This window comes from Pezoporus occidentalis, unplaced genomic scaffold, assembly GCF_034315485.1.
Source record: "Pezoporus occidentalis ecotype Australia unplaced genomic scaffold, CSIRO_AGI_Poc_V1 ctg68, whole genome shotgun sequence".
In the NCBI taxonomy this organism is placed as follows: Eukaryota; Metazoa; Chordata; class Aves; order Psittaciformes; family Psittacidae; genus Pezoporus; species Pezoporus occidentalis.
This window is the reverse complement of record NW_026916030.1, coordinates 6045495-6073235: the sequence shown is the minus strand read 5'-3', so window position 1 is coordinate 6073235 and position 27741 is coordinate 6045495. Positions and strand designations below refer to the sequence as shown.

Below are 27741 nucleotides of genomic sequence, written 5' to 3'. Positions count from 1 at the left end.
AGGGCTTTTCCAACCCGGTTGATTCTATGGCCATGACTTGGGCACTCAGCGAAGCTGCCCTCAGGGGCCACCATCGGCACCCAGCGCTTCTTTCCCAAGACATCTCATCCATACGGACAAGCTGCACCTCCACCACGAGGAGCCTCCGGGCTGACCCACGGGTGCTGAGGCTGCAGCAGTGAGGGCTTTGCTGCTGAGCTCCACAATCCAGCTGTGGCACCAGCTCCGCTCCATCCCCTCAGCAGCTTGAACTGCCCTCAGGGCACCTCCACACCTCCTGTAGCCCTGCAATGGGCTTTGTCCTTCCTTGTCTTTGGCCCCTACATCGCTCAGCCCCAGGAGATCCAATCGCTGTGTGGTTTTCTCATCCTGATGTTACTGGGATGAAAATAACTTGCAATTAGAGCATTAATTCAAGCAGCACTCAGGAGGTAAACCCGGTTTGAGGACGCTGCTGTTAACTGGGTATTTGGGGCAAAGAAGGAAAGGTTATGTCCTTATTTACCACCACAGCCAGCTCTTCTCCTTTCTGTGGGGTAACCCCGCTGCATGCTGCTGTGTTGGGCCCAATATAGAGGAACTGGAGATTAATTAATAGACATAACCACGCTTTAATGAAAAGGATTATGACATTCAGCGTGAAGCGCTCTTCTGAAGACTTCCGCATCGTGGTACCGCGCTGGTCACAGGGGGGATATGCTCCCACGGAACACATTATATCCCGTTCCCCCTTTAGGTGTCTTCTCGGCGGACCTGGGTTCTACCACCGCTGCGAGGACCCGGCCATCCCCACCCGCCCGAGCAGCACTCGCCGCCGCCATGTCGGGGCGGAGCGGTCCCTTTAAGCCCTCCCCAGTGCCCACCCGCGCCGTGCCGGGAAGATGGCGGCTGCCGGCAGGGCTTGGAGGGCCGCCGCGCTGCTATCGTCCTGGTGGCTGCGGGCCCCGTGCCGGGCCTACGGAGCTGCGGGCGGAGCGGGCGGCGGCGGGGGAGGCCGCCTGCTGCTGGGCGCTGCCTTCGCGCTGGGCGGCGGTGCCGGCCTCTACCTGGCGGCGCGGCAGCGCCTGCGGGAGCACTCGGCCGCTGAGGTAACGCGCCGCCGGGCCCCGCTCGCCGCCTGAGGCGGCTCCCCCCTTCCTGCGGGCCGCGTTCTCCTTCCCTCCCCGGGGGGTTCCCGGGGCGCCTGCCCTGCCCGGCCGCGGCGGTGGGCCCCTGAAGGCGCGGGGGTCTGTTCGGTGTGCGGACCAAGCGGCTTTTTGTGCTCCGCATAAAACTGAAGGAGGCCCCGGCAGCGCTGTCCTTGAGGGGCTGCACGGAATTCCTGTCGGGAAGTGGAAGCCTGCTGGGGATGTGAAGCAGCGTTGTTTGTTGGTGCCTTACCCAGCACCCACAGACGGTTGTGTAACCAAATAAATTGCGAATGAGAAGCACAATGAGGTGAAAGAGGGGAGACTGAGATGAGCTCTCAGGCAGAAACTCTTCCCTGTGAGGGTGCTGAGGCGCTGGCACAGGGTGCCCAGAGAAGCTGTGGCTGCCCCATCCCTGGCAGTGCTCAAGGCCAGGTTGGACACGGGCTTGGAGCAAGCTGCTCTAGTGGAAGGGGTCCCTGGTTGGAGCTGGAGGAGCTTTAAGGTCCCTTCCAACCCAAACCAGTCTGTGGCTCTGTGGCTGCAGTTTTATCATGTGTGAGTAGTCTTTGGCATGGCCTGTCAGATGCCTGAAATGTAGTGGTCTTGGGGAGCATTCCTCACCTGATTGATGCCTTACAGCATGTGCTGCCCTGGGGTCTCCCACCTTGGCATAGTTCCCCACAGGTTGGTAATCCCAGGAGCCTGAACTTGGCAGATGCATGCCTGTAATCAACAGCAGACTCTCGTGCTCTTCCCACCTTGTGGCCTCAACAGACGGGTTGGGGGATAAAAATACGGGTTAAAAAGGCCTTGTAGGTTTGATTTACAGATTATTAAGATATTCTTGTGCTTTTCTTTAGTTTTACAGTTGCGTATAGAAGGGTAAACTGGATTTAACTTGGTGTTCGGTTGTTGGTTTTTATCCTTGGCTCCGAGTAGCTGCCAGCAGATTAAGTTATTTAGACTAAAACCCAGCTATTTGGCCGCAATAGAACCAATAGTGATGCCATTTGAAGAAGGCATTTCTAAGTGAAGATACTGTGATGCTCAGATGTTGAAACTGAATGTCCATGACTGTGACTTAATGAGAAAAATAAGATTTGAAGGGAGGTAATATTTATGTTTTTAGTAGCAAATAGAAGCTTCTGGTCTCTTCCTTCCCCAGCTGCCTGCAGGGAGCCTGCAGCTCACTCTCTACCAGTATAAAACGTGTCCTTTCTGCAGCAAAGTCCGAGCTTTTCTTGATTATCATGGCCTGCCCTATGAAATCGTGGAAGTGAACCCAATAATGAGGAAAGAGATCAAATTCTCTTCCTACAGAAAGGTGCCTATCCTGCTCGCCAATGCTGGAAGCCCTCTGGTAAGTCTTACTAAGCTGAAAGCTTGATTTTCCCCACAAGCAGTGGTTTGGAGGCTTTGTCTGTGTCATGTCTCTCAGGTTTATCACGTACAGTGCAATCTTTAGATCATCTTTTGTCCTCTTCAGAGCCTAAGACTTGCTACTTGCTTCATGGCTTCCTATGCCTTGGACTTAGTTTATTGTTGCTCTTTCTTATGAGGGATGTTTGTGTAGTGACTGTAACGCAGTGATTATCTAGCTTCTATCAGCTCTTATTCAGGACATGTAATTTGTTCCAGTCATAACAGGAATTGCTTGTGTCTTGTGGGAAAAGAATGAGATCTCAAGAACACTCAAGATTCAGCTTATCTAGTGAAAAGCAAATTTGAGGTGATGCTGTGAAACAGTCACAGAAGAGATTTGCACGTAGGGCTGTCTTTAGATGTGTAGGGACTCCTCTGGATGTACATGGCAGAGAAAGGGGCTGCAAGTACTAACCTGGAGCCTCAGCATGCAGGGGGCAAGGTTTTGAAGACTTTCCTTTTCAATTTCACCAACTGCTTTTAAAAGAAGCTTGTTTTAATTCTGTTTTTCAGCAATTGAATGACTCCTCGGTGATCATCAGTGCAATAAAGACCTATCTCATTTCCAAGTAAGAAGACGGGGAAATGGGAGAAGAGTTGAGTGTGAATGGCCCTTGAGGACTGGAGATTTAGAAGTTGGTCCTAAGTGTCTTACTGACTATGACCTCTGAAGTTCTGGGTGTTTGACCCAGCTGAGCTGTGATAGTGTGGATGATACCTGTTGCATTGTGATACGTGTGCAGTAAAGCAAAGCTTTTACCTGCCAGAGCTGCTTTTTCACCTTTACTTTGTTACTCTTTGCACAAAACCTATTTAAACATGGACTGAAGTTAGTCCTGGGACTAAGCTTACAATTAGGCAGTTCTAATATCTAGAATGAAATGGAAATGCTGTGTCTGCGGCCTTTAGGTCACTTGTGAATGGCAGGAAGTTTTATGCCTGCAAAAACTTCTGTTCTGACCCAAAGGTATGTGTGCTAATAATAGTTATTAGCAAGTGGCTGTTCCAGTCTCTTTTCAAAACTTATTTTAAATAGGATTTGGAACCTTGTGGTCTTATTTTTAGAATAATATATTTTAAAGTGTGTATTTTTCAAACTGTCCTTTGCTCTTGCTCAGTTTTGCAGCAGCCAAGTCAGCACTAACTGTGTTTCTGTCCACAGGAGGAATAGCTTAGAGGAGATCGTGTCCTTTTACCCTCCTATGAAGACTGTGTCTGAGCAGGGAAAGGAGGTATTTGAGTATGGGAATAAATACTGGCTCATGCTGGATGAGAAGGAGACAAAACGAATCTATCCTGTCAAAGAAGTGAGAGTGTAAGTGCCCTTAAGTTCCAGGAAAGGTTACAGCCTCCTCCTTATGTGCTTCAGGCATGATGTGGATGTAAAATCCCACTGGAGGTAGCAAATCCTGTCACATGCAATTAGTGTTTAAAACCTCAGCAGTTAGAGTGGTTTGCTGTTTCTTGTGTAACAGTGCTGTTAGATGGCCTAGTTACCACCATCACTGTCGTACCGTCAGCTGCTTCCAATTCCCTTCTTGGCCTTTCCTTTATGTCACAGGGGAATGCTATGGAGGGCTGGTTTCCCTTTCTGCTTTAGTTCTCATGTTGGGAGGAGAAGCTCTATCTTAGTCTTACTTTTAGTTAAGATTTTTTAGTTAAGATTGGAGGATTCTTGCCGAAGAATCCTGAGTGTGTTTCAGAGAGGTGACCAGAGTACCGGGCTGGACAGGAGTTTTCCATACCTTTTTCCTTGTCAGAACCTTTGCACAGTGCCGCTGTTGTTCTCCCTCCTGTAGACCTGAAATCTGTATTTCATTCACTGAAAGTTTCTTTCTCTTGAATGCTTCCAGGGAAGAAATGAAGTGGAGAAAATGGGCAGATGATTGGCTTGTTCACCTCATCTCCCCCAACGTTTACCGTACCCCCAGAGAAGCATTGGCATCTTTCGATTACATTGTCCGTGAGGGGAAGTTTGGCACCATGGAGGGTTTGTTTGCAAAGTACGTGGGGGCTGTTGCCATGTTCTTCGTTAGCAAGAGGCTGAAGAAAAGGTTGGTACCACTGAGCACCGAGTACATGAGAGGAATAGCTCCTTAACCTCCTTAGCTGTGAACCCCAAAAGGGCAGCACCTAGAGTTTTAAACCAAGCCATTTAATCCAATGTGAGTAACAGTGTATTGCTTTGTGTGCCTGAACCCCTCCACTCATCTACTATGTAATCACCAGCTGCCCCCTTCACTCTTGGATACCTTCCTGATCCCCAGGCAAGGACCAGCCCCATAAGATGAGAGATGATAAAAGGTTAAAGAAACAAACTAGTGTTTTCAAACTAGTTCTTTTCTTTATCCAGACATCACCTTCAAGATGATGTCCGAGAAGACTTGTATGAAGCAGTTAATGAGTGGGTTAAAGCTGTTGGCAAACATCGACTGTTCATGGGTGGAAACCAGCCCAACCTTGCTGACTTGGTAAGGGGTTAATTCCTCCGTTTATTCTTTGGTGTATTACACATTACCCAGTTCCTCATGTGTGTGAAATAATTAAATACAGGTAGAGAAGGTGGGTTGGGTGGGATGAATGTTGACATCCTCTGTGCAGTAATACGATTCCCACGTGAAGGGGACTTAGATTAAGTAGGATCATATTTGTTGTTTTCCTCCAGAAGAGTGTTTCCTAAGATGCTGTTCCCATCTGCAGGTGGATGTTGCTGTTAACATGGAAGCATGATAAAAGCAGGTTACAAGCCAGGACACTGCTCTGGCTTGTGTACTGGTGAATAAAGCCTCCCACCCGCACAGGTTTTACAAAACTTGCTGCTGCTGGGCAGCAGTGTGGGCTGGAGCAGGATTCATCCCCTGCATCAGCTGTTTTCCTTGGAATCTTTTCACAACAGGGCTTGATGCAGAGATGGGATGAACATTTGACCCATAACTACATGTAGATCCTGACCTTTCCTTACGTTACCACTGTTCCTCATAGAAAAACGTGCATATTCCTAACTACCTTTCTGCCCTTCTGTCTTCCCTGCTAATTGGAGTGGTGGAGTAGATGGCAGGATGGGGAAAGAGCCTTACTGGCCAGGCTACTGAGCTGTTCCCCACTGACTCGCTGGTGGTGTTCTGTTCTTTTTGCTCTGGTGCAGGCAGTGTACGGGGTCCTCCGAGTCATGGAAGGGCTGGAAGCCTTTGATGACATGATGGTTCACACCAAGATTCAGCCTTGGTACGAGCGCATGGAAGAAGCCATTCAAAAAGCTGCAGTTGCGTTCTGATGCCAGCTGCAGCTGCCTTCCTGAAGCACTTGCATGGTAAAAAAAAATACTTCAGAAGGAACACCATTTATCTTTAAGGAGTTGAAAGGGCTGATCACACCTAAGGACTGACACGGAGGCACAGAGACCATCCCGCTTAGAATACCAAGTCACAGTGAGCAGGAGGGATCCAGCTGTGTATGCTTGAACGTGGTGTTTAGAAGGAGGGGAACAGGCAAGATGAATGCTGCTGGAAAGGAGAAGCTCTGAAGAATGCAGCAAATAGGCTTCCTTTAGGTGAGAGCCATTCTTAGAGCAGGCTACTGTAAAAGCAAGACTCTGCTAGTCTAGTGAGTGTTACATCCACAGTGGATGCGATGGGTCTGAGCAGCTTTTGCTTTGGGCTCTCTTCTGCTGCTCACCTGAAGTGTTTTCCTGATTGAGACACTGGATACTTATATTTAAGTGACAATTTTTCCTGCAACAGAATCTTGTAAGCCCAGTGCTGAGGGAACTGGAGGAATCCAGGGTGCTGGGAGAGGCATCCTTCCCGTGACACAGTCACTGCTGCTTTCGCTCTTCCATGTAAACGGTTCTTTTGGTACTTGATGCTGTACAGTCTGCAAGGATAAAGGCTGGCTTTAATGTGTGCCTCTGGGATCTGTGAGTTCTTACTGTACCTGGAAAGCACACCCTATGCAGCAAGCACTGATGCAGAGCTGGTGCTCAAAAGATTAGAATCACTTGGGGAAATCAGTTTATTCTTTTTCTGGAAAAAAGAAGGATTAGGAGCAAGCCGCCAATGTAGGTGTTTGTGCTGTGTGAGAGTAGCAAAGGATTTGCTGTTGTACCAGTGGGTTTAGGAGCTGGCTCAGCAGGTAATGTACAAGTCTCCTGAGCTGCAGTGGGATGTTTGTCCTAGCGCGAGATGATTCAGGCTCCTTTACAGAGCCCAAGCCTTGGGGTTTGCCTTGGTACTGTCCTGTTTTCCCAGGAAAAAGGGCAGGTTTGGGGAAGCTGCTTTGTTGAGACATTCTGAGTGCAGCTGGAGTTGGTCTGTAATACAGCTGGGCCCTGCTGGGGAGGAGGTGTAACAGCAAAGGTTGTCGTAGGGGTGGGTTTTGGGGCTTTTGTTGGGTTGGTTGTTGTATTTTTTACTTTTATTTGAATGTGAGACTAGTTACAAACCCAGTTATGGTCTGGCATAGACAAAAATGATGTTTACAGTAAAACCAGCTGCGTTGCTGCTCTGTGACTTGCTGTGTTCTTCTTAGAGCTGCCTTGTACTGAGACCTGCATCCCGCAGTATCGACACAACAGCGAGCGATGCAGTCTGAATACAACTGCATGAACCTGCCCCGAGCCCTTCGGTGATGGCTTGGCCACACTCGGGGACGGCGAGTGCCGGGGCCCAGGGGCCGCGTCGCCAGGGGCTGGCCCTGGAGGAGCGCGGTGGGTCCCGGCGGCGGCGGAGGATCGCGGCGCTAGGCCCGTCCCCTCGGGCCGCTTCTTGTCTCTATGGCGACGGGGCCCGTTGTGGGGCGGGGCGTGGTGACGTGCGCGGCGTCGCGCTGGTCACGAGGAGGGTTTGAATCAGCCAATGGGGGAGCCGGGAGCGGCGGCGCGGCGGCGGACCCGGAAGTGCTGCGGCACCTGCTGCGGGCTCGCTCCGCCCGGCCCGGCCCGGCCCGCCTGTGGGGTTTCTATGGCAACAGCGCCTCCCGCCGCCTCCCCGCCGCCGGCGACCACCTCCTGAGGCGGCAGCGGACCCTGCGCGGCGTTTATGGTGAGGGACCGATGGGGCGGGCACCTGGGAAGAGTCCTTTTGCCCGCTCTGTCAGTGGCGAGGGGTACCCCCGCCTCAGGGGGCGTCCTTCCCGCCGCAGCGGTAAACGGGAACCAACGGGCGGCTTTGAATAGATACAGGAAAACGTGCTTTGTAGCGAGGGGGGCTTTGGGACGGGCTGCTCGGGGGTGGTGCCGCTCCTGCAGGCTTCTCAGCCCGTTATGGGGAGAGCACTGCCCTGAGCTGGGAGCTGGACCTGGTTGGGGTGGGAGATTGAGCCCTGGATAGGGCCCTGCTCGCCTGAGGCAGACAGAGATTGTCGGAAGAGCCTCCGGAGATGGCAGGGAAAGTTGCTTAAACTTCTGAAATAAACCCAGTTGTTAGCGAAAGCTGGTGACTGCTTTTCTGCACCAGTTGTGGTCCTTAGATCTTAGCAAGTTCTTCCCTGTGAGGGTGCTGAGGCGCTGGCACAGGGTGCCCAGAGAAGCTGTGGCTGCCCCATCCCTGGCAGTGTTCAAGGCCAGGTTGGGCACAGGGGCTTGGAGCAAGCTGCTCTAATGGAAGGTGTCCCTGCCTGTGGCAGGGGTTGGAGCTGGATGAGCTTTAAGGTCCTTTCTAACGCAAACCAGTCTGGGATTCGAAAGCTCTGCAAGTTCTCAGTGCATTAACCCATGCTCACATGTGGGCCTGGGGGGAGTTTAACCCTTCTCTTGAAAACAAGATTAAAGTGCCCAGTGGTGTTTGGAGTTGTTCATAGCTAGAAGCTGGGGATCTATCTCTCTTCCCCTCTGTAATCTTCATTACTCTTATGTGATGTACAGGTGTGTTTTGTTTTAAATGCATCCTGCTTAAAACCAGATGCAGTAGTAATAGGTTTATTTAGAGTAGTTTATTACATGAATCGCAGCAAGCTGGTAAATTAAGCAATGAGCTATAAAGAATGATCTCGGTTCCAGTCTGGCAGAAGTGTTGTAAAAATCCTGTTCTACCACATTAAGAAGTGTGACTTGACTTGTAGCATCGTGGAGGAGTGTTAATGTAAGGTCAGCTAGCTAAGGCTGATATACCACCACTCCAATAGCTGTACTCCATCCCTCCTCAGCAAGCGTTAGTCCTTTGGACATCCCTTCTCCTGCACTCCCATTTCTTCAAGTCTTCAAGTCCTCCCAGCCAGAAGATGCTCATGCTGTAGCTGACTGAGTCTTTGTGGTGCTGGGTTTCCTTCAGCATGAGTGCTAATTCAGATGTATCTCTTCAGCCTGCACAACAGTATAAACCTAAACCATCAATGTTTCAGTGCAGTTTTGCAGAATTTGTTGATGATGGCAGAATTTGGGGAGGCTGTGGGGTTTGGGAGGGGATGTACACATGCCCTAGAACTGTTCAAACCTGTTCCCATATTAAACTGCTTTAAAATTGCAGTTAGAATTTGAAAGTTTGTAACTGTTTGAGCAAGGCCATAGAGTAATTGTTCAAAACGTTTCCACTGTTGAAGCCACGTTTCATTATCACTATGGTAAGGAATTACAATCTCTGTCCTTCCCTCATCCCATGTTGGTCAGCGGAAGCCAGGACACAGCAGCTGCTGTTGTTTGGGTCCATATCCTTGGTATGTTTGAGCTTTAAATTGAAAAGAGGAGAATGTTCATAACTTGACACCTTTTCTTATTAGTGGTCATTTTATTATTTCTGTATCAGGTGTCCCTCATCCATCAACAATGAAATGACTTCAGTCTCTGCACAGAACGCACTGTCCAGAAGAGCCAAGAGCATTAGAATAAGTGTAAGTAATTTATCTTACAAAAAACCCTTTCTGCCAGTATCAGGTTAGCGCTGCTGGTGGACTTTTGTAGGATTTGCAATTGCATCATACCATTACCTTAACCAAAGCATCGAGCTCAAAGATAGAGGCTTTAATCTTGCATCTCTAGGCTTTTCCATCTTGTGTTGGGTATTGGTTGAGGTTGTGCTCTTTTTCTGGAGATTTAAGATTAAATACTGTGATCCAAAAGCTTTTAAGCATTTGTTTAGCTTCAGAAGACACTTAAAGCTTGCATGAAAGAGTTTACAGGGTCAGGGTTCTAGAATGGAAGGATCTGATGGTCTCTTGTTGATTTTTCCATAAGCAAACTGTTAAATGAACGCTTCTCTTCTCTCTTCAAATTTCTCTTCATAATCAGATGGTGCTGGTTATTGGAACCTTGATTTGCTTGCGTGCTCAAAGACTTTGAACTCTAATGACTCTTACAGACACCTGCTACCGATCCAACTGTATTTGCTCCTTAATAGCAATGTTCAAAGCAGAAAATACCAGCAGCAGAGAAATTACTTGTATTAATCCCAGCTTTGCAGCGAAATAGTGTGCAGTTCAAAATGGCAGATGCTCAAACTTTAACCAAGGCTGGCCACTGTTGCTTTCTGGCACAGAGGGAAATGTTGTTATTTCCAGTTTCCTTATCCACAGGTTTCCTTTCATTGTCTTGCCCTTTCCCGTTTGTGGGAGAAGAGCCATGAAGAACCGTTCCTCCTCTCCCCCTTTGCACGTCCATGTGGATGAAAACACCCCTGTCCATGTCCATATTAAAAAGGGTCAGAAAACCACACCTGCACAATGCCAGGTAGGAGTGTGTAGCCACGTGTTTGTAAGGGTTACAAAGAGGAAGGTGAATGGTCTTACAAGCACCACACCATCTTCAAGGTCTGTTTTACTGTTGTGTTTGAAGTGTAAGACTTGAATTTGTGTTCAGTGGTGAATTTTCAGTGGTGCGTTTTCTATATTTAAGGTGATTTGAGTCTGATCTAGGATATGTATTTTTCATGTTCACATGTATGTTTGTGAGGGGCGTTGCTTCCAATGTGATATAGTTTGGGGGATTTTTTTTTTCCTTTTATTTCCTGGATTTGTGTCTTGATAATGATTTTCCTTTGGCTTCATCCTTATTTTTGTAGGAAAGGTTTGGGGAAAGGTCATATTTACCTGTTTCAGATACCATCTTGATTGCATTAAAATGACTGTGCTTAGGGAAAAAGGTCTGGATTCAAACCATCTTCTGGCATTAAGCACCTTCTCGGTCTGCTGCTCTATGCAGCAAAGAAAATCTCTACATAGCCTTACCCACAGCAGGCTGAAGGCAAGACTGAAGTTGAGTTTCAAGCTATCACCTGTCCTCTTTCGCAGTTGGATGTTTTTGTAAAGGTGATGCTTATTCTTCCTTAGGTGCAGCCATCCTGTTCTAAGTCCTCTGTTAATTTTGTGTTTGTTGCTAATGGTGCATATCATAGTGGGGTAGGGCCTGACAGTGACATCAATGATTCTTACTAACTAATTGCCTGTAGGGGATATTTAGAACATCAGATTTTTCTCTGAAGGTCAGAATTGTGCAAGACCACTTGAACTTCCCTTCAGTCAGAGCACTTCGAGTTCAATAGAAATAAATGTCCACCTATTAGTTGACTACAAAGCATCAAAAACACTTCAGAAGCTTTTCAGGACCAATCACAGTGCCCTGTTCTTAATTTTCTCTGATAGTACTGTTCTCATGTGATATATCTGCTCTTTTGTGAGACAAACTTGGAATGGAGAAGGGATCTCTCAGGTTGTTCCTTCTTCACATGAATGGGTTGCATTGTGATATTTTCTTGTGCATCTCCATACAGAGAAGACTTTCTTCCTTCCCAAGTCTCCCACCCTGGCCTGCTGGGTAAGGCTCTCATCACATCACAGGTGCTGGTATCCCAGGGATATCACGGAGCTTCTTCATGATAGACAAGAATACACTGTCAGCTGAATGTGCAATAACCTTTCCTCCAGGCTGGTGTTAGCCTCCTCTGATGGCTGCTGGCCAGTCTTATGTGACGTATCGTGCATAACACTGTGATATTTTTGTATGAATCATCTTTTATTTGGCTTTGCAGCACTAAAAATTGTAAATGGTTCTTTAAAAGTCTGTGATTTATTTTATCTTCTCTTTTCTTTCAGCAAAAGCAGAAGCAGAAAGCGAAGGGGGATACTGTGAACGTGTGTCGAAGTGTCCGAGTGAAAACGAAAGCCCCCTGGATACCCCCAGGCAAAACATCTGTCCGGGAGGCCCCCTGCAAATGGGAGGTATGGCTGAGTTTGCTCTTTAAAACCTTAAAACTTTTAAAGGTCTATCTGAGGTTGAAGAGAGTTGATGTTGTAGTGAGGGAGCTGGGCTGATCTGAAAGAAGGCTACTGTCACCTACCACCCATTGGGTCTTCTATAAATCTTTTTCACTTTTTAATACAGAAAAATAGGAAATTAATTATTAGTCTATGCCCATATCATGCCTTTCTGCCTTTAGAAGCCAGAGACATTTCTTTGCTTATTGTAGCTTTAGTAGTCCCCTTCAAGATCTCATCTAGAGGCACAGTGAAGTGCTGCTGTTCTTAGTCTCTTCCAAAGCATGGAGTATTTGTGTAGTGTGTTTTCTTTCTTGTGGGTTGATAGTTTTTCCTTTTGTATTCCTGGCTTTTCCTAGATGAGAACTTGAACTTCCATTACTTTTTCTGTTCAAGTTTTTGTGCATTCTTGACCTTTCCCTGGTGGAAATGAAAGAACGTTTACAAGTTGGTTTTCTCTACCAGCCTTATTGCAGTGATACAACCTGGTCTCTGTGTCTGGCAGAGTTGTGGTTAGGATCCTGTTTATGACTTTCTGGTATTTTCTACCAGGGACCAGCTCACCGCCTAGAAGTTGCACCTCCAGATTCAGACAAAATGCCATCAATGTTGCACCTGAGCGACCTCTCTGCAGATGAGGAGGATGTTGTTTGCTGCAGAATGAATGAATATGAAAAGAAGATAGATAGCCTCATAAATGCAGTGGGAATGATGAAGGAGGTGAGGAGATGGAGGAAGCTGAGGTCAAGTCTTGGTGCAATAGAAGACTACCCAGGCCATTGGTAGCTTGTTTAAAGTTGTTTAGAAAAGCTGAACTATCCTACTGAGAAATTCAATAAGCCCTACTATGAAACATTGTAAAACCTTATCCGTTTAATAAGGTGTCGCTGTGCTTCAGTTTCCAAATAATCTTTCTTCTACCCAAGCCCAAAGTCTGAAAACTGGTTATTCCCAAAGGTGAAAAACGCAGTATGTTGCTGTTTCAGTGTCAAATAATCCACTTAACATGATTGTTTCTTCTCATTCCCTTTAAAAATGCGCAACCCACTGATGTGTTTTCCAGATAAGTAACATCTTATGTATTTGACACCACTTAAAAAGTGGGTAGGAGATGTTCCCAGATGTGTGATGGTGGGGGCAAACTGTGTTTTTAACTTCGAGTTAACACTGAGGGTAACACATCTTAAGTAATATTATTTTACTTAAAACTATGATGTTCAAATCCATGTAAAAGAATAGGATTTGAGTCAAATAGATTCTTGCATTAAGCATTCTCCATTTTTATTTATGCTACAAAATATAATGGAGTTACTTACATGACTGTAAAATAAAAGTCCACTTTGATACTTTTAATAAGTTAATTGAATCTAAATGTTTGGTGGTGTCACTTAAATCCATGATGTAAGATCACATTAAGTTTGTTAGCTTTGATTTTTGTGCAAGCCAGGGAATCTCCGGTGACTTTTTGCTGCAAAAAGAAAATCCAAGCCTGGTGCAGTGGTTCAAGCCCCCTCTATGTTCTTTCTTCTTTCACATCTTCACTGTCTGTAGCACTCTTAACTGCCAAATGGGGTACATGTGTCATTCATGGGGAGCAGTAACCAACTTCTGAGCCCCATTCAGCCTTCAAGTATTATGTACACAACTTGTCACACTACCAGCAGTGATGCTATGCTGCTACGGAACAGGTAGATGGAAACAAAATGCTAGGGACTGTTAGGTTGATTTCACCCAGTTCCATGGATCTCCCAAAGCAATAGTGGAACAACTGGAGCCATTTCCAGTGTGTGAACTGCCACCAGAGCTCCTTTCCTGCCATGTTGGAGGCCTTTCACATGTCTTGTGGCTGATGACAAGTTTTTGGTATATGACTTAAAACCAGGATGCTTCCATCTCCGTGTGTTTGTGGGATGGGAGGTACTTCAAGGCAATAGCTGAATTATGCTCTTTGTGCATCCGAGCAACCTGGAAATATCTAGGGGGAAGGCGAGTGGGAGGAAGGAAAAAAATGCAAGAAAAAGCCTGATCCTCTGTTGTTTGCAGCTCAGTAGCTGGTTCAGTGGTTTGAGATGTGGCTCTGTGTATCACTATAAAAGCACCTAGTTTGTCTTATGTCCTATTGAAATATTTTCATCAGGCCAAGCTGCAGGAAAAGGAGGAACACAAGCAACTGACAGAGCGTCTCCTGGAGGAGCAGAAAGAGCAACTAAATGAAGTCACACAAGAGCTGGTAGAAACAGAGCATGAGAATACGCTGCTCAGACGCAGTATGGAGCGCATAAGGGAAGAGAAAGACCTGACTATGTAAGACAGCTGTGTTCTCTATTGTTACTCCAAGTAGTGGTATTTACAGGGCAATACCTCCTTTACTGCTAACATTATTTAAGGTTGTAGTTTGTATGCTGGGTTGCAGTGCTGCTTAAGAACTCATGTTCTTTTTGTCACCTTTTAGAAGGGGAACTTCAATGGCAATAGCTGCAGAGAAGGGTTAAAGGATGATATTGGAAAAGAAAAAACTACTCTTGAGAGGAACCTGAGAGCAGTTGGCTTGTGTGGCCTACAGGAGGGTCATCCTAGCTCTGCGATTAATATTTTGAAGGTTAAGAGATGCTGTTTGAATTGTGATGATATTGGTAGAACAACAAATGAGTAAACATGAAACTGAAAACTAGAGGCTACACCCCTGAGAGGACTGAATTATGGGGTGTTTCTTAATCCAATCAACTGTGTATCAGTAGTGGCTGGTAGAGTTGTTAAAGCATCTTGTTTCTCTGATGGTTGAATTCTCATTACAGGCTAGAGAAGAAGTACCTGCAGCATGAGAAGGAGTGTTTGATGTCCAAGCTGAGTGAGGCAGAAAGGGATGCATCAGCAGCAGCCAGGCAGATCCGTGCCCTGGAAAATACAATTGGGAGACTCAACACTGTAGGTGTTGTCTGGTTTTGTTCTTATCTTTGCTATATTGTCCTGTTATGTGTCTGTCTTAAAAATGTAATGTAACAATTGTTTCTCTGGAAAAGTGGAGGCATTTGTTAGTTTTGTTTGGAAGTGGGGTATTTACTTGCAGCATCCAGTCACCTTCTGCACATGGTGCTCACTATTGCACTGCTCGTGCTTGTATCAGCTTTACGCATTCCATGTGAATAATTCTTTTCCCTTTTTTTACTGTTCTCTAGGAGAAGCACATGAGCAGCTCAGACATTAACACACTGACAAGGCAAAAAGAACTTCTGCTCCAGAAATTGACCACCTTTGAAGAAACCAACCAGACCTTACGACAGCTTCTCAAAGAGCAGCACAACAAGGAGGTGAGCAGTGCTGTGTGCTTGAACTTGACAGAGGACAGGAGGCTGTGTCATCTTGTGGGCTGAGATGCATTTTGAGACCTTTGAATGCTTTTTCCCAGCCCTGCTGCTGTCCCTGTGTCATAAAGGATGGGTAGGACTTTTTCATGTTTTTGTTGGATTTTATCCCTACCTACTTCATAGAATAAGACTGACTTTTCTGCTGTGAGGATTTTAGAGCATCCAAGTGACTATATTAAAAGGTATAGGCACTACTGTGTTGCCAACTCTCTCTTCTGGATACAGCTGCTTGTGCTAGTGTGAAATGTTACTACTACAGTTGCATTGGCTGACATCTGAGGACTAGATGTGACCTTAGCTAATGGGAGCCTAAGGATATTCAGACCCTTATTTTTGTAGGCTCTAAGAACAGTAACAGAGAGACTGTAAACAATTCTGTCCTGCTTTTACAGAACAATTCTATATTGCCTGTAAGAGAAATACAGAAGTGAATTTGCTATTCTTTCTGTAGTTTACATTTTATATTTATTCTTATATTTTATTTGGTGCTTCTGGATATCTTCTGAGAATTGCTGCTACAACTGGGAACAAATGGTTGACTTGCCCAGTTCTGTTTAAACTAAGTGTCTGTAACTGACTTTTTAGTTAGTAATTTAGTTAGTAATACATAATACTTATGTATTTCTTTCATAGAAGGATGCTCGGAAGTTAATGGTGCAGCAAAAAATCCTTCTGAAAAGGCTGGCTGACTCAGATGCAGAGAATGTGGTAAGCAAACCACAAGCTGTTTGGTTTTGGAGTTTTTGTTTTGCTTTTTCTTTCATAGCCCTTGAAGTATATGGGCTTAGAATAGGGATAACATAGGTGAGATCTTCATGAAGAGCACTATTAGGATTTACAGTATTCACGCTATATAAAAGAACTTAAGCTTGTCCTTATGTTTAAGACAAATGATTGTGAGGGTGGTGAGCCACTGAAACAGGTTGCCCAAGGAAGTGGTAAATGTTCCATCCCTGGCAGTGTTCAAAGCTGGGTAGGACAGAGGCTTGGGCAACACGGTCTAGTGTGAGGCGTCCCTGCTCATGGCAGGGGGCTGGAACTGGATCATCATAAGGTCCTTTCCAACCCAAGCCAGTCTATGATTCTATGTTTTTGCTTACCTTCTCTTATAGTACTGAATGTACAAAGCAATAATTATACTACATGTTTCTTTAACAAGGAAACTCTGCGGGTGGGAGAGGAAAAAATACCTACTGCAGAAATAAATGCCCCTGATGCTCAGGATAGGATTTTTCAGTTTGGAAATTATCTTCTTTTTTCTATATGGTGATCATATTATCTTCAGAGATAGGCAACAGATCAATACCTGCCTCAGAGCCTGGTGCCACCAGCAGAATTTTGGGGGTGTGGATCATGGGTTGGTTCATACAACACCAGGCCTGCTGGCAACAGGCCTGTCTCAAAGAGGAAAAAGGATCTTTGCATGGGAGTTAGCAGGGTTCATTGAAAGAGCATTAAACTAGATTTGAAGGGGAAAGGGGTAAAACCAATGTTTGAGGAACAGTGTGCTAGCGAGGTCCTTTGCTCTGCCATCTCAGAGGAGGTAGGGGATGGAGATATATGTGGCAGCAAAGACACAAGAGTTTGTGTTAGAAACCACAGAAGAGCCTGAGAATGGTCATGTAGGAATTAGGGCTTCTACCCCCAAAAAGGCAGCATGATCAGTAGTCCAACTGAAGTGTGTCTACACCAATGCATGGGCAACACACAGGAGGAGCTGGAAGTCATTGTGCAGCAGGAAAACTAAGACACAGTTGTCATCACAGAAGCATGGACAACTGGAGTGCTGCAATGGATGGCTGTAACTCCTTAGAAGAGATAGGCAAGGAAGAAGAGGTGGTGGGGTAGATCTGTGTATTTTGATTGTCTAGAGCTTAATGATAGTGATGAAAGTGTTGAGAGAAAGTTAGAATGGTCAAAGCCCAACTAGAACTTAATCTGGAACTGTCATAAAAAGCAATAAAAAATGTTTCTATAAATACATAAGCAACAAAAGGAAAGCTAAGGAGAATCTCCATCCTTTATTGGATGCAGGGGGAAACCTAGTGACAGATGATGAGGAAAAGGCTGAGGAACTTAATGCCTTCTTTGCCTCAGTCTTTAATAGTAAGACCAGTCCTCAGGGTACCCATCCCTCTGAGCTGGAAGACAGGGATAAGCAGCAGAGTGAAGCCTCATAATCTAAGGGGAAATGGTCATCTTTTGCCTGTACCCAAGAGGGAATGACCTCAAGCTGCACCAGGGGAGATTTAGATGGGATATTGGAAAATTTCTTCACCAGAAGGGTTGTCAAGCATTAGAACATGTTGCCCAGGGAAGTGGCGGTGTCACGTCCCTGGAGACATTTAAAAGATGTGTAGATGTGCCCCTTAGGGTCACGGTTTAGTGGCTGACTTGGCAGTGCTGGTTTAATGGCTAGGGTCTTAAAAACAAAGAGCTTGTGGTTTGCTTACCACATTCTCTGATCTTAAAGGTCTTCTCCAACCTAAATGATTCTGTGATTTTGTGACAAGCACAAAGTGGGGAAGCTTTCTGTATCTGTTGCTGTCACTGAATGAGTGATCTGGTGCCAGTTTTGGTTCATTTCCTTATCTGTAAACTGAGAAAAGAGCTCTTACATTGCATGAAGTTATAAAACTTGCTGTGAGACGGGTAATGCCCTTTTTTTTATCTGTGGGGTATACTATCCTGTCAGGTCCTTGTTCTTGACTGAGTACATTATGCCCTGTTACACAAGTGCTTGTACCCCTTCTGCTTTCTGTTTGAGGAGAATGCCGCCTGTTTTTCAGTTGCTGTGGATACCAGAGAGTGCCATGAATCAGAGCTGCGAGGGAGGGAGACAGTTACACCTCTTTTCCTCCACCTTGCCAACCTAAATGTGTTTGTTACTTAACATCTAAGTGGTGTTTGTTTTCCCAGCAACTTCAGATGAAGCTTCAGGAGAAAGAAAAAGAAATGGAGAGTCTTGCCAATGACATACAGGCAGGAAAGGTAGTTTCCTTTTCCATTTTCTCCTCCCTATTCCACCTTTGAGTTCTGCAGAACTACAGATAGTCCAGACTATGAATTTGGATTTGCAGAAAATTACTTTTTAATGGTTCAGATGACTGGCTTAGTTACAAAACCAATTTCTACATAGTTGTGGATTCCATATTGTGCTAATAAGGCATCTGTCACAAGGATGAGTAGGTAGTATTCTCTTTGCTTGGGCTTATCACTGAGTTGCCTTTCTGTTTAAGGTCCTGTTGGTTCCTGATGTCAAATTCCAGCCTGTGCCTCTGTTCAGTAATTTAAAGGGAAATGTAGTGGAATAGATGCCACATGAAGGATGTTTTGCCCTAGAATAAATCGTTCAGGCCAGTCATTCACGTCTGATTTAAAATTAATGTCTACTTACTTGTTCCCCATTTTGTTGGAGTAGAAGAGCCATGAGGGTCCATCTGAGGAAAGAGACCCTTCAGTGAAGAAGTCTGAGACTGTTGGGTTTTATGAAGTGTTCCTTCTATGAGCTTGTTGAGGAAAAAGGTCTGTGTCTTGTTGCTTCTTACTTAGGACCAGGCAAAGGCAGCAGAGGAGCTCTCCAAATCTATGGAGGCTGTGAAAGCCCATTTACAAGCACAGTTGCGAGGCAAAGAAGCAGAGAACAACCGCCTGACTGTACAGCTACGGGTATGTTTGCAGTGGTCCCTGGGGATCATCTCTTCATTTACTCATAAACTGAATCGACTTGAAGGGAAGCAGTATCTTGCTCAAAGGTTTATGTTTAACGTATCTGTTGATGTTGTGATGATGTTAGGATGAACATGTGTGGTAATAGTTTAGAGGAGCTTTAAGGTATATAGCTGCATAAAGCAACATTAATGTATGTGAGCAATCCCGTTAATAAAGACAATGTTCTTGGGTAGATCAAAAGAATGGTAAACCAGTATTTATCTTGGTTAGGAAAGGAAATAAGTATTCTAAAGAGCAGGTTATGAAAGAAAAAAGGAAGACTCTTGGAAGGAAAGCCAGATATGTCATGCTGACATGTCTTTCAATATTGGGACAGGACTGTGTAGGTGAAACCTGATTGCAAGAACCTCCAGGCTGAAAGTTGGGGGGGTTATAACCAGCTCTCTCCACCAGTTCTAGGAAATGAGTTGCTGCTTTGGGTATGCAGATGTAAGGGCGTTATTCCATATGGTGTATTTTCTTCCCTCTTGCAGAATCTGGAGCGCGGTGAAGCTCAGCATAAGGCAGAGGTGGAACGTGTCGTGAAACAGCTGAAAGAAGTAAAGCAGAAGGCAGATAGTGACAAAGAGGCCCTGAAGAAAGCCCTCCGTGCACAGAAAGAGCGCGCAGAGCGAAGTGAAGAGTATGTAGAGCAACTGACTGCCCAGCTAACAGAAAAGGTACCTGATAATACAGGAGAAGAGACCTCATTTCCAATCATGCATCTAAGCCTTTGACTTCTGGTAGCAGCCCTGGGGAGAGTCTCTGCTTTCAACTAATGAGATTTATTTCTGTCTTGATGCCTTGGCCCATTTATGCTAAGTTTAGAACAAAACCAGTTTTCTCAGCTGTCACTGTATTTGCTGCATGTCCTTAATGTAGGACTTGCCATAACTTAGATAATACTAAGCTAGCAGATCTGATTTTTTATGTGGTTCTTTAGAACTATCTGAAGGTTGAAAAAAACCAGTAAAATAAAGCCTTGCTATTTTGACTGAAAACTCTGAATGGAGTTAGAGCAGGAAAGTAAAAAGCCTTAGAGGCATAGTGGAATTTCCTACTGGAAAAATGACTAAAAGATATCAAGGAAAAGTAGGAAAGTTTAGGACTGGGACAAACCAGAAGGGAACACGGATTTTACACTACTTGATTATTTTTTTATCTATCCCTTGTATTTTGAATCCCAGGGACAAGAGCCACTAGTAGCATCTCAGCCATGCCTTATATTATCTGCATATCACATATGTCACCCTTGCTCTTTTCTCCCTGTATTTCTTTTGGTTGATAGGATGGGTATGTTGCTGAGGCGCTGTCTAGTCTGGAGACCTGGAGGAACCGCCACCATAGAGCAGTAAAGGACAAGAGTGACCTCGAACTGGAGATTGTTACACTGACCAGGTTAAAATAAAACTAGTGTAGAGTAACAAGCCTGAATGGGGATGTGTTCTAAGTTCAGGGATAATTTAACTGAATTGAATAATACCATTAAATTAAATGATTTTTGTTGGATTGACTGTAAATAGCCAAGCAAAACCAGTACTGCCTAAGGGCTAGAGCAGAGTTTGGGAAGAGAGAGAGCAAGAGAGCGATGCCACAGCAAAGGCAGACTTTTTAAGGGTTTGCTGACCCTTAAAACCCCGTTCCTTTGCAATTTTGTAATGCTTTGAAAGAATTAAGGTTATTTTTCTTTTGAGATCTGTTTGAGAAACTTGAAGGTATTAGAGAGGCAGTGTAGCTACTGTCTATTTTGTTGCAAAGGTCAATAAATGTAGTGTTATTACTGCAGTACAGTTGTTGCTGCAGGAAAAAAGAGGTAGTTACGAGACAAGAGAAAGGTACCTCTTCACCCTGTGTATCTCGAAGGCAATGCATTTGAGCTCCAAGAAGACAACTCAAGTTAATTTCCAGCAAGCTAATATTGAGGTTGTAGAACAGTATAGAAGATAGGTGTGCATATATGGAGGAGGAAGATGAAAGGATAGGAAAAAGCCTCACTTCTGAAGCTAATGTTTAAGGGTTGGGAGCCTTATTTTTTCTTGCCACTTAAGGATTGATTTTCTTTCTGTATGGCAGTCGTCTTGCAGACTTGCTGGAAGATCAGGCAACTCGGGAGGACAAGGTACGGGACGTCAGAGATGTGGTGCTGGATAAAGTGCGTCGACAGAGTTCAGAGACCTCCAATTTAAAAATGGAGAATGAAAGACTAAAGGTCAGTGATTCTAGGGGTTTGAAGCTGAAATGCTAGGGGGGAAAAAAGGAAGACATTACAACAAGTTGCTTGGCTTCTGATGACAGAGTTCAATTGCACCCATCGCTCCCGTTGACTTTCAAACCAGTTTCTCCATAACCTGAGTGTGACAGGACAAGTGTGCTGGGAAGAGACATAAAGGAAATGTACATTCTGTGAGGACTGGGTTTCTTCCATGTTTTGGTTAGGAGGATCTCCGACTCAAGTACTGCTTCCTCCAGCTGGATTCTTACATCTTGTCTTTACATCTTCATACTGCTGGCCAGAGAACAACCAGCTGTAGCTCATGCAGGGAGAATGGTGATTTCCAGAAGAAAACAAAAAGTGGCTGGTATATTTCTTCTGTCTTCTCTTACCACTGGTGATCATTTTCTTCTTGGAAAGCCAGACACTGATCCAAATAAGGAGTAGCCTAATCCAGGTAGCACAGCTCATTCAGGCAAATGGAAAGACTGCACGTCCATCCCAAACCTCTCTGCTCTGTTGATGTGAATTTGGCAATCTAATGAAGCCTGGAAAGTTTTGCCAACTTACACTCGACAAAAGCCTTTTTTCTTAGTCTAGACATTAGACAGCTTAGTGTGACAGCTACTTCCAAATCTGTTCTATTTTCAGGCTAGTGTGGCCCCAATGGAGGAAAAGCTGAAGCAAGCACAGGCTGAAGTGCAGCAGCTGAGAATCTCTGTCAAAAACTACGAAGGGATGATTGAAAACTACAAATCACAGGTAGGCATCTTACCAAAACCAGCAGCCCTTGCAATGACGTGTTTCCTCCCTTTACTGTTGTGGCTTATAACACCTTAACCCTTTGTTTGCTCTTGGAGGATGTTGCAGTTTGATATGGTTTTGGTTGCTTTGTCTCTATTAGCCTGACTTTTTCTCAGCTGGCAGCATGCAGACTGCCATGTGCTGTATGTCAAAGTGTGCAAGATTTGCCTTCCTCACTATGTGCTGATGACTTGGTCATTAGGAAGAGCTGACTCCCATAACAGAGATCTTGATTAATGAAAAACAAAAGAATGGTTTTAATATTTCACTTTCCCAAGCTCTTTTTCAAAAGGTAAAGAAAAATAGTTAGATGCTTTATTTCTGCCTCTTAGTGTGGCAAGCAGTGTTCCTTGGCTGCTTTTCTGGAGGGATTTTGGATATTGTGACTGTAGGAAGATAAGGCGAAAGGGGAAAACATTTGGTAGAAAGCCCAGATTATCCAGGTAGCAGAAAGTGAACTTCCAGATAGAGTTCTGGGGTGGTGGCTGGTGTGGTAAGAAACTTGTTGCTGATCCTTGAGCATATATATGACAGATAAAGTATGTGGGATATTTTTTTTTTTTGATGTCCAGATATTAAGGACCCAAATGGAAGCAGAAGATGCAGCAGCAAAACTGGAGAAGTTTGGTAAAGAGAACAAGGCACTAAAGGAAGAAAATAATAACCAGATGGATCTGGTAACTATTCCTCCAAAGACTGATACATTCATGGATCTTAATGTTCTGAGTGTAGTGAAAAATGGCTGTGAAGAGGAAATAAAAGGCTTGAATTTGCCTTTTCCATTAGTTTTTCTCAGGACTTGTTCATTCTGCAAAATGTGTTGAACATTTAGCAGCTGCTTCTTGGCTATATGGTGTTCTTCAGAGGTGTTTAAATTGCTTCCTATGTCCTTTGCTGCAGAAAAAGTGGTTTAGAACAGTGGGCTGACTAGGTCACACATCGTCTGATGTAGAGCAGCTCTCCTCAAAAAAAGAGCTTGTACTTCTAGTAAAATAGAAGCCCACGATCCAAAATACTCGTTCTCACTCCATCCATAGGCAATGCCAAATCCTAAGAGAAAGCCTTTTGGAGTAGAAGACCTTAGGCTTTGAACTCCAACACTGGCCAGATACCCACACGTTGTCACCACGGTCACATTCCAACAAAGCTTCATTGAAGTTGAGAAATGTTTTTAGTCTGGACCTTATGAACATTTGAAGATTCCTCATGTTCTCTTTGTCTCCTTTGATTACAGTCATACAAGCAGCTGCAGAGCAGGCTTGCTGAACTGGAGAAGCTGCCTGAGATCCTAAAGATGAAAGAATCACAAATAGCAGAATATAGAGAGCAACTTCAGAATTCCGAGAGGAAGAACGTCGACCTGTCTGTCCAGATTTCAGATCTTCAGCAGCAGGTAAGGGATAGCAGAAATTACCAGCATCTCTGCTTTCCAGAAGTCTGAGACCAGCACGAATTTCCAGTCGCAGGAAGGTTCAGTCTTCGTCTCTGTTCTCGTCTCTTTCTGAAAAGATTAAACGTGCACTGCAAAATAAAGGTGTGTGCCATGTCTTTGTGCGAGAAGTTAGCGGCGTAGCTAGTGGCATTCCTGATGACTTGAAAGCTTTCTCATTCCCTGGTCTGCACTTACTGCGTCTTGAATAGCAGCAGTTTCAACACTTGCTAATGCCAACACTCGCTTCTGTTACTTCCATCATCTTGTCAGCTTTCCCTTTTGTGTTTTTCTGCTGATAGTGCTACCCCAGCCTTGCTTTCTCAACTGATTTCAGGTTGTTTTCCCTATCCCTGTTTTTTGTCCCCAGGAGGACTCTCTGGGTATTGCAGGACAATTACAACAGGCATGACTTTTACAGCCATGCCTCAAGACTCAGCAAATGATCTCACAGTGTAACTGCTTTACTCTGATTAGCTTAGAATTATAACCTTCCTGGTATTGCAGGATCTAATGCCTTTGTGGGCTGCTGTCATGTATATGGCTGCTTTTAATGTGTGTGCTTTGCTGTGCTTACAGCGGCTGCTCTGCATGCAAGTGTTCACAGACCTGGCTTTTCATTTGCAACATGGAAGAACTTTCTCATACCTTTCCAAACATTAGCTGGAAGCACCAGCAAAGTGGATGTTTAGTGCTTTGCTTTTCTCTCTGCTCTTCCTTTTCTGGCATTCTCCAGAAATTCTGAATTGAGCATGTTTCCTTCTGGCAGGCTGCATGTAGTTTAGGTGGTTGGTCCTGGGCGTGTAGTGACTACTCTGTGAAGTAATTACTCACTGTAATTTTTAGATTGAGCTCCAGGGGGACAAAATGGAGATGACACGGGAGAGGTGTCATTCTGCCCAGGAGGACAAAAAGCAGCTCACCTTGAAGGTGGAAGAGCTAGAAAGGTTAGAAATATTAGGCTTTCTTGCTCTCTTAACCTTTCATTTCTATCCTCTTCCCATTGTTTTCTTTCAGGGGATTGAACAGGTTCAGTCTTGTTCCAGTCCCTTATGTGCCCCCTGGATTCTGTGTGTTTGTTTATCCCAGAAGGATCTCGAATCAGTAGTTGTCCACTGGAGAGTTGTATGTTTTTGCAGCACATGTTGTGAATGTTTTGTTAGAAAGGATGATGTTTTACACAGCACGTAAACCAGTTCCTTGCCCGTTTTAGCCTGACAATTTTGAGGTTACTACATGTTCCAGTAATTTTACCTGTATTTATTAATTCCTTTTAGAGACAATGTGTGGGGAAAATGCAAGTATGTGGGTACTTTCTCTGTCCTTCAGTCTTTGGAATCCTGTATTTGAGAAATGAAGAATTTTCTTGGGGCTCTCCTTTTTCAAGGAGCAATGGAATCTCTTCCCAGACTAGCCAGGACCTGACAAAAAGGCAGACTAGAACACACTCCATTTAAAACGAATAGGTTTCCTTACGTTATTGTCTTAACCTAGAAAACTAGAGTCAACGAGTGCCCAGAACATAGAATTCCTTCAGGTCATAGCAAAACGGGAGGAGTCGATCCACCAGTGCCAGCTGCGGCTAGATGAGAAGACGCGGGAGTGTAGCTCCTTGGCACGTCAGCTGGAGATGGCCATTGAGGATGCCAAAAGACAAGTAAGAAACTTCTTGTGTTTGTGAATTCTCCCAAAACTGCCCAGCCTGTAATAGGAGAAGAGTGACGATGCTGGAAATACTCCTCAGCCTATGACCAAAATCATTAAAATCATCATGTTCAGTGAAATACAGATAATAAAATGTGCTGGTATTGTTTGTCACCAGTTAAACCATTGAAAAACCTGAACTCTGTGCTCCAGTTTGCAACCAAAAGCTGAAAGCACAAGACTGCTGCTTATGAATGAGGACGTGTCCAGTTAAACTTTCTTGGGCTTTTGTGGGCAGTGGGGTAGGAGAAATGGTTCTGCAATAGACAGTCCTTTAACAGAGTTGTTCTGTTGGTACGTGCAGGTGGAACAAACCCGAGAACGAGCAATGGCGAGAGAGAGGGCGGCCCAGTCCAGGATGTTGGATTTGGAGACCCAGCTGAGTAGGAATAAAACGGAAATGAACCAATTGCGTCGGAGCAAAGATGATGTGAGTGAGCTGCAGTGGATACTGTTGCTGTGCTGGTGGTGTCCTGGGCAGCAACTGGAGTCTGTAAACCAAAGTTCTATGGATATACTGCTGGTCACGCAGAGCTGTGTCTGAATATGACATGCTGTTGTATGTGACCTTGCCAGATGTGTAGCATGGCATGTCTGTTAGGTCACTGATTCAAGAGTGGGGACTCTAATTTACTTATAGCAATGATCTGCATGAACTTGCTCCAAACTTATGTGATTGTAAGAAAAGAATCAGGCCTTTGTATTCAAATAAGATTTGCATCAGCTGTCATGAGCAGATATCAACTTCATTTACTCTGCCTGGTTATCTGAGAGAGAATGCAATTTATCTTCTAGGGGAAAGAAGGGGAATCTTTCATCATGTCCTATTTCTTCTGCTGCTTGAGTTTTACTTGGAATTGGGTTGCCGTATAGATCAGGTCAAGCAGCTTTTCAGAGCAGAGTGTGTTTAATTCCTCATAACTATAGCTAATCAGTTTTAAAAGCTCAGCTGATCAGCCACATTGTCTCCTGGTTTGATCAGTGGGTGCTGAGTGGAGTCGGAAATGAGCAAAACGGGTTATAAATATCATAGCACCATCTATGGTAATGTCATCCACTGCTGTATTCATTCTTGCTGTCTTCAGCACTTTAGGGGAACAACTTCAGTTTTAACAGGAATGGGATGAATGTTGCTGTCTTTCAGCCTGTGTTTTGTGCTTCTTTATGCAGGCAGAGCACCGCTATGAAAGCCATCTGCAGGATTTAAAGGATCGGTTGGAGCAGTCGGAGAGCACCAACCGCAGCATGCAAAACTATGTCCAGTTCCTCAAGTCTTCTTATGCCAATGTGTTTGGAGAAAGTGCCTTGCTGGGCTCCCTCAGCCACTCTCGTTCTTCTCCATGAGGGCAATGCTCTCCTTGCACCTCTGCTTTTAAGCACAAAGGAGCCCTGTTTCAAAGCCATATGTTAGAAAGTAGGTTGGCATTTCAGGGTTGCTGTCAGGAGACGTTTTCCTCTTTTCCTTGCAGCATGAGATGATAAAGTGATGGTGACATATATCCTAAATGTAGGATATCAGCAATAGGTGAGGTTGCCATCACACCATAAACTGTGCCCCAAACCCAGATATTTTTGCACATGATGGAGAAGGGCCTTTTCATCCTGCAAAGTCCTGATGGTTTCAGCTCTTAAAACCTGTCAGCGGTTTGTTGAGCATGTTAATGTTTATAACAGCTCCTTTCCTTTTCACGCTTCCTTTTTCTATTTGTCAAGGAGATCGTGTGGGGTTTTTATGTTGTTGGGGTGGGGTGTTTATATATTTTTTTAAAACTATTGAACATTGTATTGCTGCACTGGGTGACAGGATGGTGGGAGAGGGTCCACCCACCAGAAGTGTGAAGCTGAAAATAACTGAAGTGCCTGAGCTCTACACTTCTAAGACATTATTTCCTGAACAACCACAGTTTTTGTGAACAGTTTTGTACCAGAAATAATGATTCGGGTTTTTTTTTTTTTTACTCCCTGAGCCTCACCTTTTTTGATGAGTGTGATGCTGCTGTTGCTTTACTCCTCTCGCCCTGATTTCCTGATCCTGAATATCCCCAGCACTGAGCCAAAAACATCTGACTTCAAAAGAAAGATTGTGGTTTAACCTCAGTTGCACTTCAGTGATGTGAATACCATGTGAGTTCAGGGTATGCATGAAATACTGATTTGCTCTTAAGCCACTTAAAGAGCAGCTTTGGATACTCAGCTCCTTTATCAACCTAGCCTGCATCTTCCCCTGAAAAATCAGGTCTTCGGTGTATGGAATCCCTAAAATTCATGTGCTCTCTGGTGTCCTTTCCAGTAAATGGTTCTAATTCAAAACTATGTTTAACTCCTTTAAGTCCTATTTATGTGCGCTGTGCTCATGAGGCAGTATTTGCCATCAAGCTGTCCTAAGTTAATCATTTTTTTGAGAGTTCTGTAATTGTGTGTGTATTTAACACTTTAAAAAACCTAAAGGTGCTATGGTAGGACATGCAATAAACTACATTTGAATCGGTAACGTTGGGCATTTCCTCTTCATCCTGCTGTATTTAGGGTCTTCTGGCCCCGTGTTGTGGGAAAACAAACACATTCCGGGGCTGCTGGTGCAGGCAACTGGCACCTTTCCATGTTTTATAGTTGGTGGCCTCTTCCTCCCCTGTAACCCAGGCTGTGAATGCTGCAGGGCAAAGTGGGCTCAGTGCCCCACGCAACATCCCCACCGCAGACCCCTGGCAGGCGCCCTCCCCGGGACTCGAACTCGGGTCCTTAGGCGTGGCGCGGAGCGCGGGGCTCCGCCTGCCCGCCAGGGGG

At 44.9% G+C, this 27741-nt stretch overlaps 2 protein-coding genes across 4 annotated transcripts; both read left to right on the top strand.

Annotated features, from left to right (window-relative positions):
• The first annotated feature begins 863 nt into the window (after positions 1 to 863).
• On the top strand, positions 864 to 6456 carry PTGES2 (prostaglandin E synthase 2). The gene is made up of 7 exons (XM_062640955.1): positions 864 to 1088; positions 2296 to 2490; positions 3066 to 3121; positions 3715 to 3867; positions 4406 to 4606; positions 4906 to 5023; positions 5698 to 6456. Exons 1-7 carry the CDS (start codon positions 882 to 884, stop codon positions 5824 to 5826), a joined length of 1059 nt encoding a protein of 352 aa, XP_062496939.1. The 5' UTR covers positions 864 to 881; the 3' UTR covers positions 5827 to 6456.
• Positions 6457 to 9271: 2815 nt separating this feature from the next.
• On the top strand, positions 9272 to 27452 carry ODF2 (outer dense fiber of sperm tails 2). 3 transcript variants are annotated; one of them, XM_062641486.1, is made up of 20 exons: positions 9274 to 9374; positions 10056 to 10209; positions 11571 to 11696; positions 12285 to 12452; positions 13870 to 14036; positions 14528 to 14657; positions 14909 to 15040; positions 15731 to 15805; positions 18017 to 18088; positions 18650 to 18766; positions 19303 to 19488; positions 20097 to 20206; positions 20882 to 21017; positions 21672 to 21782; positions 22397 to 22501; positions 23059 to 23217; positions 24100 to 24200; positions 24748 to 24910; positions 25262 to 25387; positions 26128 to 27452. In XM_062641486.1, the coding sequence occupies exons 2-20, from the start codon at positions 10102 to 10104 to the stop codon at positions 26299 to 26301; spliced, it is 2466 nt and encodes an 821-aa protein (XP_062497470.1). In that variant the 5' UTR covers positions 9274 to 9374; positions 10056 to 10101; the 3' UTR covers positions 26302 to 27452. The 3 variants fall into 3 exon arrangements, 2 of the variants coding, with proteins under 2 accessions (XP_062497471.1, XP_062497470.1); XM_062641487.1 differs by lacking the exon at positions 10056 to 10209 and having other exon boundaries at positions 9272 to 9374; XR_009969016.1 differs by lacking the exons at positions 24100 to 24200; positions 26128 to 27452 and having other exon boundaries at positions 9275 to 9374.
• Positions 27453 to 27741: the final 289 nt, after the last annotated feature.